This window comes from Rana temporaria, chromosome 13 (assembly GCF_905171775.1).
Source record: "Rana temporaria chromosome 13, aRanTem1.1, whole genome shotgun sequence".
NCBI lineage: Eukaryota > Metazoa > Chordata > Amphibia > Anura > Ranidae > Rana > Rana temporaria.
Window position 1 is genome coordinate 104022442 of NC_053501.1, and position 13314 is coordinate 104035755.

General features: G+C 40.3%; 1 protein-coding gene across 2 annotated transcripts; it reads right to left on the minus strand.

The window, feature by feature from the left end:
* Positions 1 to 6919: 6919 nt before the first annotated feature.
* LOC120920730 (olfactory receptor 1009-like) lies at positions 6920 to 9352 on the minus strand. 2 transcript variants are annotated; one of them, XM_040332973.1, is made up of 3 exons: positions 9278 to 9352; positions 8574 to 8583; positions 6920 to 7796 (listed from the first exon to the last, which is right to left on the minus strand). In XM_040332973.1, the coding sequence occupies exons 1-3, from the start codon at positions 9350 to 9352 to the stop codon at positions 6931 to 6933; spliced, it is 951 nt and encodes a 316-aa protein (XP_040188907.1). In that variant the 3' UTR covers positions 6920 to 6930. The 2 variants fall into 2 exon arrangements, with proteins under 2 accessions (XP_040188907.1, XP_040188906.1); XM_040332972.1 differs by lacking the exon at positions 8574 to 8583 and having other exon boundaries at positions 6920 to 7805; positions 9277 to 9352.
* Between the last annotated feature and the right edge of the window lie 3962 nt (positions 9353 to 13314).

Below are 13314 nucleotides of genomic sequence, written 5' to 3' on the forward strand. Positions count from 1 at the left end.
GACCGTCGGAGGCCCGGGCGCGACGTTATGACGTCACGCCCGGTACCCGGAAGTAAACAAAGCCGCAATCGCGGCTGTTGGCATGTGATCTGTGATTTTTTTTTCATCGATTTCATGCTTGTAAGCCTGGAGGAGAGATGTGGGGTCTTATTGACCCCACATCTCTCCTAAAGAGGACCTGTCACACTGATTCCTATTACAAGGGATGTTTACATTCCTTGTAATAGGAATAAAAGTGATAAAAAAAAAAAAGTAAAAAAAAGTTTAAAAATATATATTTTTTAAGTAAAATAAAAATAAAATAAAACATTTTCAAAACGCCCCTGTCCCTGTTATCTCACGCAGAAGCGAACACGCATGCAGGTCCCGCCCACATGTGGGGTTTGAACGGCGTTTACATATGTGGGCGGGACCTGCATGCGCGTTCCGTTCAAACCCCACATGTGAGGTATCGTTACGTGCGTTAGAGCGTGTGCAACAATTTTAGCACTAGGCCTCCTCTGAAACTCCAAAATAGTAACCTGTAAAAAATGTTAAAGCGTCACCTATGGAGATTTTTAAGTACCGAAGTTTGGCGCCATTCCATGAGTGTGCGCAATTTTAAAGCGTGACATGTAAGTTATCTATTTACTCGGCGTAACATCGTATTTCACATTATACCAAAAAATTGGGCTAACTTTATTGTTTTGTTATTTTTTAATTCCCAAAAAAAGGCGTTTGAAAAATTATTGCTCAAATACTGTGTGAGAAAAAAAGTTGCAATGACCGCCATTTTATTCCCTAGGGTGTCTGCTAAAAAAAAATATATAATGTTTGGGGGTTCTGATTAATTTTCTAGCAAAAAAATTGTGATTTTTACATGAAGGAGAGAAGTGCCAGAATTGGCCCGGTGGTAAAGTGGTTAAGGGACCCCAAAGACCCAAAAGTCCAATAGAAAAAGCTACAAAGAGGGGGGCAATAGGACTGTAGCGGTACAGGGTGAGCAGGTAGACTCAAAAGAGCAATTATATTAAAAAGTATACATTTATTAACACAATATCAAGAAAGATATAAAAAGACATCAAAACATAAACAATAAATCACAATAAACAATTAACGTGATCAGCCGTACAGATCACAGATTGGGTTGTCCCCAAGGGGAGGATCATGGTGGAGATGGGGGTCACGTAGGAGGGGGTCTCAACTGCTAACGACTGTATATTAATTTTAGAACTCTCCTGATGAAGCGACTCAGTCGCGAAACTAGTTGAGAGCCCCCTCCTACGTGACCCCCATCTCCACCGTGATCCTCCCCTTGGGGACAACCCAATCTCGGTGATCTGTATGGCTGATCATTTTTAATATAATTGCTCTTTTGAGACTACCTAGTCATCCTGTATCGCTACAGTCTTATTGCCCCCCTCTTTCTAGCTTTTGCTATTGGACTTTTGGGTCTTTAGGTCCCTTAAGCCCTACCTCTATTCCAAATGATCTTCAGGATGGTGGTACTATCAATTCTATATGTATAGATAAGTGAAACTCATATATTTTATATACTGAAGATGCGTTACACAGAGTGATATATTTCAAGCATTTCTTCTTTTAATTATCATGATTATGACTTACAGCTAGTGAAAACCCAAAATTCAGTATTTCCGAAAATTTGAATATTACATAAGACCAAAAAAAGATTTTTTTATACAAAAATGTTGGCTTACTGAAAGGTATGTCCATGTACATTATAGAATGCACTCAATACTTGGTCAGGGCTCCTTTTGCATGAAGTACTGCATCAATGCATGGCATTGAGGCCACCAGCCTGTGGCACTGCTGAGGTGTTATGGAAGTCCAGGTTGCCTTCATAGAGGCATTCAGCTCATCTTCATTGTTGGGTCTGTTGTCTCTCATCTTCCTCTTGACAATACTCCACAGATTCTCTATGGGATTTAGGTCAGGTGAGTTGCTGGCCACTCAAGCACAGTGATACCATGATCATTAAACCAGTACTTTTGGCAGTGTGGGCAGATGCCAAGTTCACAGTCCGTGATGATTTGGGGAGCCATGTCATCTGCTGGTGTTGGTCCACTGTGTTTTATCAAGTCCAAAGTCAGCCCAGCCGTCTACCAGGAACCTCTAGAGCACTCCATGCTACCATCTGCTGACCAGCTTTATAGAGATGCTGATTTCATTTTCCAGCAGGACTTGGCACCTGTCCTTACTGCCAAAAATACCAATACCTGGTATAATGATCATGGTATCACTGTTCTAGATTGGCCAGAAAACTCGCCTGACCTAAACTCTATAGAGAATCTGTGGGGTATCGTGAAGCAGAAGATGAGGGACACCAGACCCAATAATACAGACAAGCTGAAGGCCCCTATCAAAACAACCTGGGTCAGGGCCGCCATCAGGGGGGTACAGGCAGTACACCTGTAAGGGGCCCGGACGGCAACCCCCTTTAAAAAAAATGTTTTAGATTTTTTTAAGGGGTCCGGAGGTCCCCAGGGGCCCGGAGGCCCACAGGGCCCCATATGGCAACTCCCCTTTTTTTAATAATTTTTTTATAAAAAAATATATATATTTTTTTAAATATATTTTTATTTTATTTTTTATTAAAGGGCCAATTTTTTTTATTTTTTTTTTAGAGGTCCGGAGGTCCCCAGGAGCCCGAATGCCCCCAGGGCCCTGGATGGCAACCCCCCTTTTTTTATTTATTTTTTATAAAAAAAATATATTTTTTCTAATATATTTTTATTTTATTTTTTATTAAAGGGACATTTTTTTAGGGGTACAGGGGGCCCGGAGATCCCCAGGGCCCCGGATGACAACCCCCCTTTTTTTTATAAAAAAAAAAATTATATTATTTTATTTCTATATATATATATATATATATATATATATATATATATATATATATATATATATATATATATATATATATATATATATATATATATATTTATATATATATATATATATAAAAAAGAAAAAGAAGAAATAAAATAATATAAGGGGGGTTGCCATCCGGGGCCCTGGGGACCTCTGGGCCCTTTAATAATAATAATAATAATAATAATATATATATATATATATTTAATTTTTTTTATTAAAGGGCTCAGAGGTCCCCAGGGCCCTGGATGGCAACCCCCCTTTTTTTTTTTATAAATGTTTATTTTATTTTTTATTAAAGGGCCCAGAGGTCCCGGATTGCAAACCCCCTTTTTTGTAATTTATTTTTATAAAAAAAATTAAATAATTTATATATATATATATTTTTTTTTTTTTTTTTTTTTTTTATTAACGGGCCCAGAGGTCCCCAGGGCCCCGGATGGCTACCCCCCTTTTTTCTTTTTTATATATATTTTTCTTTATTTCGTCTTTTTTTTTGTAAAGGGCCCCCCCCCCCGCTTCTCAATTCGCAGCAGCCCCCCCCGGCTTCTCAATTTCAGGCGGCAGCACCCCCCCCCGGTTCTCTGCTCCAGGGGGCCCATGCCTGAAGCTGTGTAAGGGGCCCCATAATTCCTGATGGCTACCCTGACCTGGGCTTCCATAACACCTCAGCCGTGGCAAAGGCTGATCACCTCCATGCAATGCCACATTGATGCAGTAATTAATGCAAAAGGAGCCCCGACCAAGTATTGAGCGCATACTATACATGGACATGGACACATTTTTCTGTAAGTCAACTATTCTGTATTATAAAATGTGAATATTGCATAAAATCAATAAAAAAGGATTTTTGAGATACTGAATTTTGGGTTTTCACTAGCTGTAAGCCATAATCATCAAGATTGAAAGAAAGAAATGCTTGAAATATATCACTTTGTGTGTAACGCACCCATATAAAATACACAAGTTTCACTTTTTGAATTGAATTACTGAAATAAATAAACATTTTGCTGATATTCTAAAGAGAATAATCCTGAATAAGCCATTTTTGGCGAAACGCGTACGTAGAGACCTTGCTACAGTGTCAGGTTCAAATGTCCGTAGACCATGGATAAATGTAATATTTTATAGAATATTGATCTGCTTTGATTATTTGGCTTTTATTCTTATTTTCATGACTGTCTAAGCATTTTTGTATTATTTACCAAACAATGTTAAACTATATGACAAGAATGGGCTGGATGCATTTTGCTGAGTGCAGGGCAACTAGAGTAAGATACTCCATTGTATAACACACATTTGGCCCCTCAGCTTTGGTGCTGTTTTCTAAGTTCCTCAGTTGGACTGGTTCTTTGTGAATGTTCAGCATTTTTGCTGTTTGTTCAGTGTTGCAAGAAAAACATTTTCAGTGTAAATTTTATGGAAAATGTATTTTAAAGTCAAATATATACTTTTAGGTAGATTCATATAGATGGCAGCAACTTTAAGGCGGCGTAGCTTAAGGCATTTAAGCTACGCCACCATAAGTTAGCGAGGCAAGTACATCATTCACAATGTACTTGCCTGCTAAGTTACGGCGGCGTAGCGTAAAGCTGGCGGGGCGTAAGGGCGCCTAATTAAAATTTGTCTAAGGGGGCGTGTTTTATGTTAATGGGGCTTGACCTGATGTTTTTGACGTTTTTTTTTAACTGCACATGCGCCGTGCGCCTACATTTCCCAGTATGCATTGCGGCTACGTCCGCCGCACGGGCCTATTGATTTAGACGTGGACGTAAACGACAAAAATCCCTATTCGAAGCGGGAACAGTGGCCATACTTTAACATTGTCTACGCCACCTAGGGGGCAGCTTTAAATTTAGGCGGCCTATCTCTTATGTAAACAGCGTAAATGTACTGCGGCGGCCGGGCGTACGTTCGTGAATAGGCGTATCTACTGATTTACATATTCTACGCCGACCGCAATGGAAGCGCCACCTAGCGGCCAGCCGAAATATTGCAACCTAAGATAGGACGGCGCAAGCCGTCGTATCTTAGATATGTTTAAGCGTATCTCTGTTTGAGAATACACTTAAACATAGGTCGGCGCAGATTCTGAGTAAGGTCGGCGTATCTACTGATACGCCGGCCAAACTCTACCTGAATCTACCTATTTGACTTTAATGTACACACAATTGGAATTTCCGATGGAAAAAGTAATTGCTTTTAATGGTTCTTCTTGACATTGTAACTATTAGTACTGTATCTCTTTATAGATGTTTATGGTTGACGCCTCCTGTCCTGAAGAAGCAACGTTTCTTTCACAATACATGTGGAGGACCACGTCTGAATCGACATCTTTGTGTCCTTACACACCAGTGGGGCTCTTCACCTTCTGAATGCAAATGCAACGGAATGTACAACAACTTCACTATTGCTTTGTTGTTGATTATGTTTTTTATGTTATTATTTTTTCAATAAATGTTCGTATAATCTTTTAACAATTTGTACAATTTCTGGGTACCAGGATAGTCCTCAACAGCATTGGTGTTACAGTGCAATGTTTTGGAGTAGCCCTTGACAACTCCTCCCCTTTTTCTCATTGTCTAAACTTTAGGATGATGGTACCTACCCCTATTTGTTAAAACTCTTAATGAGGCAACACTCCCTTTAACCGCTTGCCGACCAGCCGCCGCTCTGCTGGGCGAGATCACGTAGATCTAAGTCATCTCGCCGAGCAGCCTATATGGGCGCGCGTGCCGGGCGTGGGCGATCACCGCGGGGCACCCGTGATCGCTCATTACAGAGCAAGAACCGGGAGCTGTATGTTTGTAAACACACAGCTCCCGGTCCTGTCAAGGGGAGAAATGCCTGATTGTCTGTTCATACAATGTATGAACAGCGAATGAACAGCGATCAGTCATTTCCCCAAGTCAGTCCACCCCCCCTTCAGTTAGAACACACCCAGGGAATATACTTAACCCGTTCCTCGCCCCCTAGTGTTAACCCCTTCCCTGCCAGTGGCATTTTTATAGTAATCAATGCATTTTTATAGCACTGATCGCTATAAAAATTCCAATGGTCCCAAAAATGTGTCAAAAGTGTCCGAAGTGTCCGCCATAATGTCGCAGTACCGATAAAAATCGCTGATCGCCGCCATTACTAGTAAAAAAAAAATATTAATAAAAATGCCATAAAACTATCCCCTATTTTGTAAACGCTATAACTTTTGCGCAAACCAATCAATAAACGCTTATTGCGATTTTTTTTTTACGACAAATATGTAGAAGAATACGTATCGGCCTAAACTGAGGAAAAAAATAGTTTTTTTATATATTTTTGGGGGATATTTATTATAGCAAAAAGTAAAAAATATTATTTTTTTTCAAAATTGTCGCTCTATTTTTCTTTATAGCGCAAAAACGAAAAACCGCAGAAAGAAAGAAAGAAAGCTCTATTTGTGTTAAAAAAAAGGACGCCAATTTTATTTGGGAGCCATGTCGCACGACCGCGCAATTGTCAGTTAAAGCGACGCAGTGCACAATCGCAAAAAATGGCCTGGTCTTTGACCAGCAATATGGTCCGGGGCTTAAGTGGTTAAGCTTGCTATCCTGCTAACTTGGATGATATAGAATGCATATCGCACCTGAAGGACTGTTCTAGGAAAAGCGCTCCTACCTACCTCCTACCTTACCATTCTCCTTGGCCCATGTATTCTCACCTTCCTTACTCCCTTGCCACTCTTCCCTCTGTCACAGCCATTTGGTCGTAGGCATTAGTGAGGTATTCCTCTTACCTTTTATGCCCTACAGAAGTGTACACTGCTCTTGCCCTTTGAAATGAATGGGCACCGCAGTCGAGCCGCCGGCAAAGCACCACTGCAGCAGCGCTTTGCGGGTGGTTTTAACACTTTTTTGGCCACTAGCGGAGGTTAAAAGCACCCCGCTAGCGGCCAAATACCTCCGCAAAAATTACACTAAAGTGCCGCTAAAATTAGCAACGCCTTACCGCAGACGCCGCCCATGTCCCAGTGTGAAATCGGCCTAACTTACAAATAAAGAAAAAGATCAAATACATTGTCTCTAATTAGCCTTTTCCATTGGAGATCTTTATTTCTTGATTTCTTTTTTTGATTGTTCCTTTGACTTCCTTGTTCCTCATACTGTAGATGATGGGGTTCAACATCGGTGTCACGGCTGTATAGAGAATGGACACAGTTTTGTCTATTTCTGCAGAATATTTAGAGGGGGGTCTCATATACATAAACATGAGGGTCCCATAGTAGAGACTCACCACAGTCAGGTGAGAAGCACATGTGGAGAAAGCTTTGTGTCTTCCATGGGAGGAACGGATCTTCATGATGGTGGAGATGATGTGGATGTATGAAATTAGAGTCAAGCAGAAAGAACACATGATGATAATACCTGCTCCAATATACATCAGCATCTCATTGAACCAAGTATCTCGGCAAGACATTAGAAAGAAAGGAGGCATCTCACAGAAGAAGTGGTTGACGTGGTGGGACTTGCAGTAGGGGAGTCGGAAGGTGAGGACAACATGGATGGCTGAGATTAGGAAGCAAAAACTCCACGATCCAGCTGCTAAACTGAAACACAGTGTCTTGTTCATGATGATGTTGTAGTGCAATGGTCTACAGATGGCAGCAAACCTGTCATACGCCATGACGGCTAGTATAACGCACTCTGTCGCTCCTAAAGATAAACTGAAGTACATCTGTAATGCACATCCCAACAAGGAGATACTTTTATCTATGGCCAGCGTGTTTGTGAGAAGTTTGGGAACGACGGAAGTCGAGAAAAAGATGTCAATAATTGAGAGATTACTTAGGAAGAAGTACATGGGGGTCTGTAGCTTTGGGTTGATCCTCACCACAATGATCAGTAGAAGATTTCCTGACAATGTGATTATGTACATCAGAAGGAACACAAGGAAATAGATAAATTTAAGAAAACCCAAAGGGTTGGCGCTGCGCTAAAAATTTGTTATGATAAAAAATTGTGATAAGTGATGTTATGAACAAACAAAAAAGTATATAGCAGCTAGCACTAAAATGTGTACAACAAATTAACAAGCATAAATGTAAAAAGCAGTGCAGCGCTAATATAAGTGATAAATGCTTATATGCAATTAAGTAATAGCAGTGAAACCAAAAGAAAAAAATTGTTCTTTGAGAAGAGACCAAATAAGTAAAATAAATAAAATAAATATGTGATGGAAAAGACAGCAAAGTCCGTTTGGAAACCCAATTATAAAAAATGTGTCTCAATCAAGTGAAAAAGAGTCCTTAATTAGCAAAATGTGATGAGATCTTGATTGCTGTGAAAAAGGTGTTCACCCATGCAGTTTGTGAAAGGAAGATTGGCCGCTTACCAGAGGTAAAGACTGTTTTCCACCAGTCTTATGAAGCCTATGGGAAGTCTGGTCTCCCAATACCTTTTCTGCAAAGTTAAACCTCAGTAATCGCTCCGGATATCATAAATTGGAATAAAAGAAACTTTTCATAGTGCATACCGTTTAAACCAGATGTAGGATTTAATAAAAGTAATGCACTTACAGTTATGTTGCCAAAAAACTGTATATAAATGGACAAGGGAAAGAGAGAGCGCTTCAGCTGTAGTGTTCCGATGCTCCTCGCTACTCAATCTGCAACCACGGCCAGCGTTCAGGACGGAACGCAATGACGTCACGGCACCCAACAATTGTTTCGTCGCAAGGGGACTTCTACGGGGGATTAGCCGGCTAATCCCCCGTAGAAGTCCCCTTGCGACGAAACAATTGTTGGGTGCCGTGACGTCATTGCGTTCCGTCCTGAACGCTGGCCGTGGTTGCAGATTGAGTAGCGAGGAGCATCGGAACACTACAGCTGAAGCGCTCTCTCTTTCCCTTGTCCATTTATATACAGTTTTTTGGCAACATAACTGTAAGTGCATTACTTTTATTAAATCCTACATCTGGTTTAAACGGTATGCACTATGAAAAGTTTCTTTTATTCCAATTTATGATATCCGGAGCGATTACTGAGGTTTAACTTTGCAGAAAAGGTATTGGGAGACCAGACTTCCCATAGGCTTCATAAGACTGGTGGAAAACAGTCTTTACCTCTGGTAAGCGGCCAATCTTCCTTTCACAAACTGCATGGGTGAACACCTTTTTCACAGCAATCAAGATCTCATCACATTTTGCTAATTAAGGACTCTTTTTCACTTGATTGAGACACATTTTTTATAATTGGGTTTCCAAACGGACTTTGCTGTCTTTTCCATCACATATTTATTTTATTTATTTTACTTATTTGGTCTCTTCTCAAAGAACAATTTTTTTCTTTTGGTTTCACTGCTATTACTTAATTGCATATAAGCATTTATCACTTATATTAGCGCTGCACTGCTTTTTACACAAGGAAATAGATGACTTGTAGGTATGGGACATCGGATCCAAGTCCGAGGAGGATGAAAGTTTCTTGAGATGTTCGGTTGATTTCTTCCATAACATTCAGATCATGTCTGGCAGGAGACATTTGTAACGAGACAATAAAATATATTTGTAAATCAATTTGCAGGAAAACCTCACTTTCTTGAAAACACATTTATAGAGTGAATGTATAGCCAAAGCATTTTTTAGTTTTGGATAAAGTAGGGAAGGGTTTGACCACCACCAGTTAATTGTTTTGCTGTTTGTGTACAATTGAGGAAATGTACATTCACTTCTTGTCCCAGAGAAGTAAAAGCATAGTAGAGGAAATCTTTCAAAGTGAAGGAAATTCCCCTCTTAACCCTCCTCTTATGTTAGCTTTCTGTTACTATCCATGATGTTAACTTTATCCTTGAAAAGATTGGTTTTAATATTTTTGGTGTGACCCCTCAGGCCGGGTACACACGGACAAACATGTATGGTGAAAGCGGTCCGTCGGACCGTTTTCACCATACATGTCTGCCAGAGGGCTTCTGTACGATGGTTGTACACACCATCGTACAGAAGTCCGCGCGTAAACAATACGCGGGGCGTGTCCGCGGTGTCGCCTTTAAAATGCTTCCACGCATGCGTCGAAGTCATTCGACGCATGCGAGGGACGGCGGGCGCCTGGACATGTACGGTAGGTCTGTACTGACGACCGTACATGTCCGAGCGGGCAGAATTCCAGCGGACTGTTTTAAAACAAGTCCAGGAATATTTGTCTGCTGGGAAAAGGCCCGGCGGGCAAATGTTTGCTGGAATTCGGCCCGCTCGCGCCCACACACGACCAAACATGTCTGCTGAAACTGGCCTGCGGGCCAGTTTCAGCAGACATGTTTGGTCGTGAGTATGGGGCCTAAGACCTTTCTTTTGATAGCATACCTCTCATTTTCAAATTTAAAAAAAGGTAAAATAAACCTCAATAGAATAGAAATGTATTGGTCCTATGTTTCTTTACTTATTTTAGAGAAGCAGACAAGCAGGCAAAGAGATAGGCCACTCCCTAACTACAGCTCACATGGTTGAGAGGTGATTGGCTGTCAGTGTTACTAAGCAGAGAGAGTGTTTATGATTTCAGTTTTGGCACTTATTAGTGTCCTATAATCTTATATTATAACTGGGTCAGAATTGACCCTAACACCATAAACGTCTTAATTTTCACCACAGTATTTTATAATTTAGTGAAAAGGATTCTTTTTCTATTATATTGTTTAAATAGAGGTTCCTGACAAAGTTAAAAAATCTTGATGCAATAAACAAATTTATGTGATACTTATAGACATTCAAAACCTGAAAACGGGTCGGTTCTGACCCTAACACAAGAGGAGGGTTAAGCCTTGTAAACACAATGAGAATATCGGACCGTTTTTATTCATGCTAGTCTCATATCGAAAATGAAGAGGTTATTCAACTTACGAAAATTCTCTTACAACAGAATACAACTTCGGAAGTGTTGTAATATGTTGTATTGTATTGTAATGTATTATTTAATTTATGAGCATGTGTGGTCTTGCTCATAAAGTTAAGCCATGTTAAAGCAGCCGTAATTTTGCGACGGGAAAAAATTACTAGCGACAACGTAACGAATGCGAAAACCTTCGTGGATCGCCGTAAAACCTCATTTGCATACCCGACGCTGGAAAACGACGCAAACTCCACACAGCGGCGGCCGAAGTATTGCATCCTAAGATCCGACGGTGTAAGTCAATTACACCTGTCGGATCTTAGGGCTATCTATGCGGAACTGATTCTATGAATCAGTCGCATAGATACACTCAGAGATACGACGGTGTATCAGGAGATAGGCCGTCGTATCTCTTCTGTGAATCTGGCCCATAGAGTCTAAACATCCACCTTTGTTAGACTGATTGCCAGAATGTCATTTATCTGAACCTTCAAATGATGAGCAGATGGATGTAGGGCTGGGCAGTGTGTGGTATGAGTCTGCGGCCGCATCCAAATGTTAATAGGACCTTACTTTTCTGAATGGGAATCCAGATATTGGCCGAAACGATTGCAAATGTGACCATGCACAAAGCAAATGTGCTTTATACCTATAATTAATCTTTTGGTAGGCAATTGAAAAAAAATCCTTTTATTTATTAAGGTCAGATTAAACAAAATTATTAGAATAATATATGATCTATATGTTAAAATTATATCATTTTGTACCTTACCTGGCTAGACAGTAGCAGATAAATATCATATATTTGACTTTGATTATTTTCATTATTTTCTAATATTTTCCTTAATCTTTACAACATCTCTCAGCAGCCATCAAATTATCATTCTGGTGGGAAAAGACAGGTTGATTTTTTATTTATTTTTTGAGTGAGAGACACTAGTAGAATTGAAGGTGCTTTATATATATATATGCTGTAACAAACATATTTTGGTCCCTCAGCTTGGCATGGAGACTGAAAATTGTTTATTTAATTTTAGCTTCTCCCAGATGGACAGTTCTGGTCCTTTGTGAAATGTGTGCCTGTTTATACGTTTTAATATTTGCAATATTAATATAAAATTAAACTTTATATTTTTGTTGTTAGTTTTACAGCTAAAGTAAACTGTAGACATCTAGTAATGTACTTGACTTTTTAATAAATGTTTCTACTCATTTATAGCTAGATTCACATAGATGGTCGCAACTTTAAGGCAGCGTAGCTTAAGGCATTTAAGCTACGCCGCCGTAAGTTAGCGAGGCAAGTACATGATTCACAATGTACTTGCCTGCTAAGTTACGGCGGCGTAGCCTAAAGTGGGTGGGCGTAAGGGCGCCTAATTCAAATTTGTCTAAGGGGGCGTGTTTTATGATAATGAGGCTTGACCCGACGTGATTGACGGTTTTTTTCAACTGCGCATGCGCCGTGCGCCTACATTTCCCAGTGTGCATTGCGGCTACGTCCGCCGCACGGGCCTATTGATTTTGACGTGGACGTAAACAACGTAAATCCCTATTCACGGACGACTTACGCAAACGACGTAAAAATGTCGAATTTTGATGCGGGAACGGCAGCCATACTTAACATTACTATTCCATCTATTTGATGGAATAACTTTAGGCCTGTAATGCGTTACGTAAACGGCGTAAATGTACTGCGGCGGCCGGGCGTATGTTCGTGAATAGGCGTATCTACTGATTTACATATTCTACGCCGACCGCAATGGAAGCGCCACCTAGCGGCCAGCCTCAATATTGCAACCTAAGATAGGACGGCGCAAGCCGTCGTATCTTAGATATGTTTAAGCGTATCTCTGTTTGAGAATACCCTTAAACATAGGTCGGCGCAGATTCTGAGTTAGGTCGGCGTATCTACTTATACGCCGACCTAACTCTACCTGAATCTAGATATTAATGCGCTATGTGGAACTGTTATTGTTTTTTACAGGGTGGGCATTTATGCGGGTGATTTTTAACCACTTGTGGATGAGACCCAATGTTAAGGATCGAATCTGTCTGAACTGCGTGGCTGGAAGTGATTACCTATTATCTGCTGTTCATGATCCCCTGTCATAAGGGATCATGGCGATCTGGTAAGGAGCCAATTCATTGTTTGGTGGAGGATACATCACTTTTCTTTGGACACGTTTTCAACATATTCTGGAATTTGGCACAGAGCACGGGTGTTTGGCATTTATGTGTTAAACATTTATGGATTTTATTTGCTATAATATTCTATAATATTTTATATTTTGTTTCATTTTAAGAAGATTAATTTGAATGCATAATTTTTATTTAATTTATTTTGATGTTTATTATTAATGTCATCATTGACTCACTGTTATTGAGGGGTATGAGAGTGCTCTATAGCAGTGGTCATCAACCCTGTCCTCAGGGCCCATTAAAAGGCCAGGTTTTATGCATTACCTTGGGGAGATGCAGACTAGAATACTGCGATCACTGAGCAGCAAATTATATCACCTGTGATGTATTTCAGTTATCTTACAAACCTGGCCTGTTAGTGGGCCCTGAGGACAGGGTTGATGACCACTGCT

What these genes read in the sequence shown, in the direction of transcription:
- LOC120920730 (XM_040332973.1), bottom strand. Translation starts at nt 9,352, where the DNA reads ATGGAAGAAATCAACCGAACATCTCAAGAAACTTTCATCCTCCTCGGA.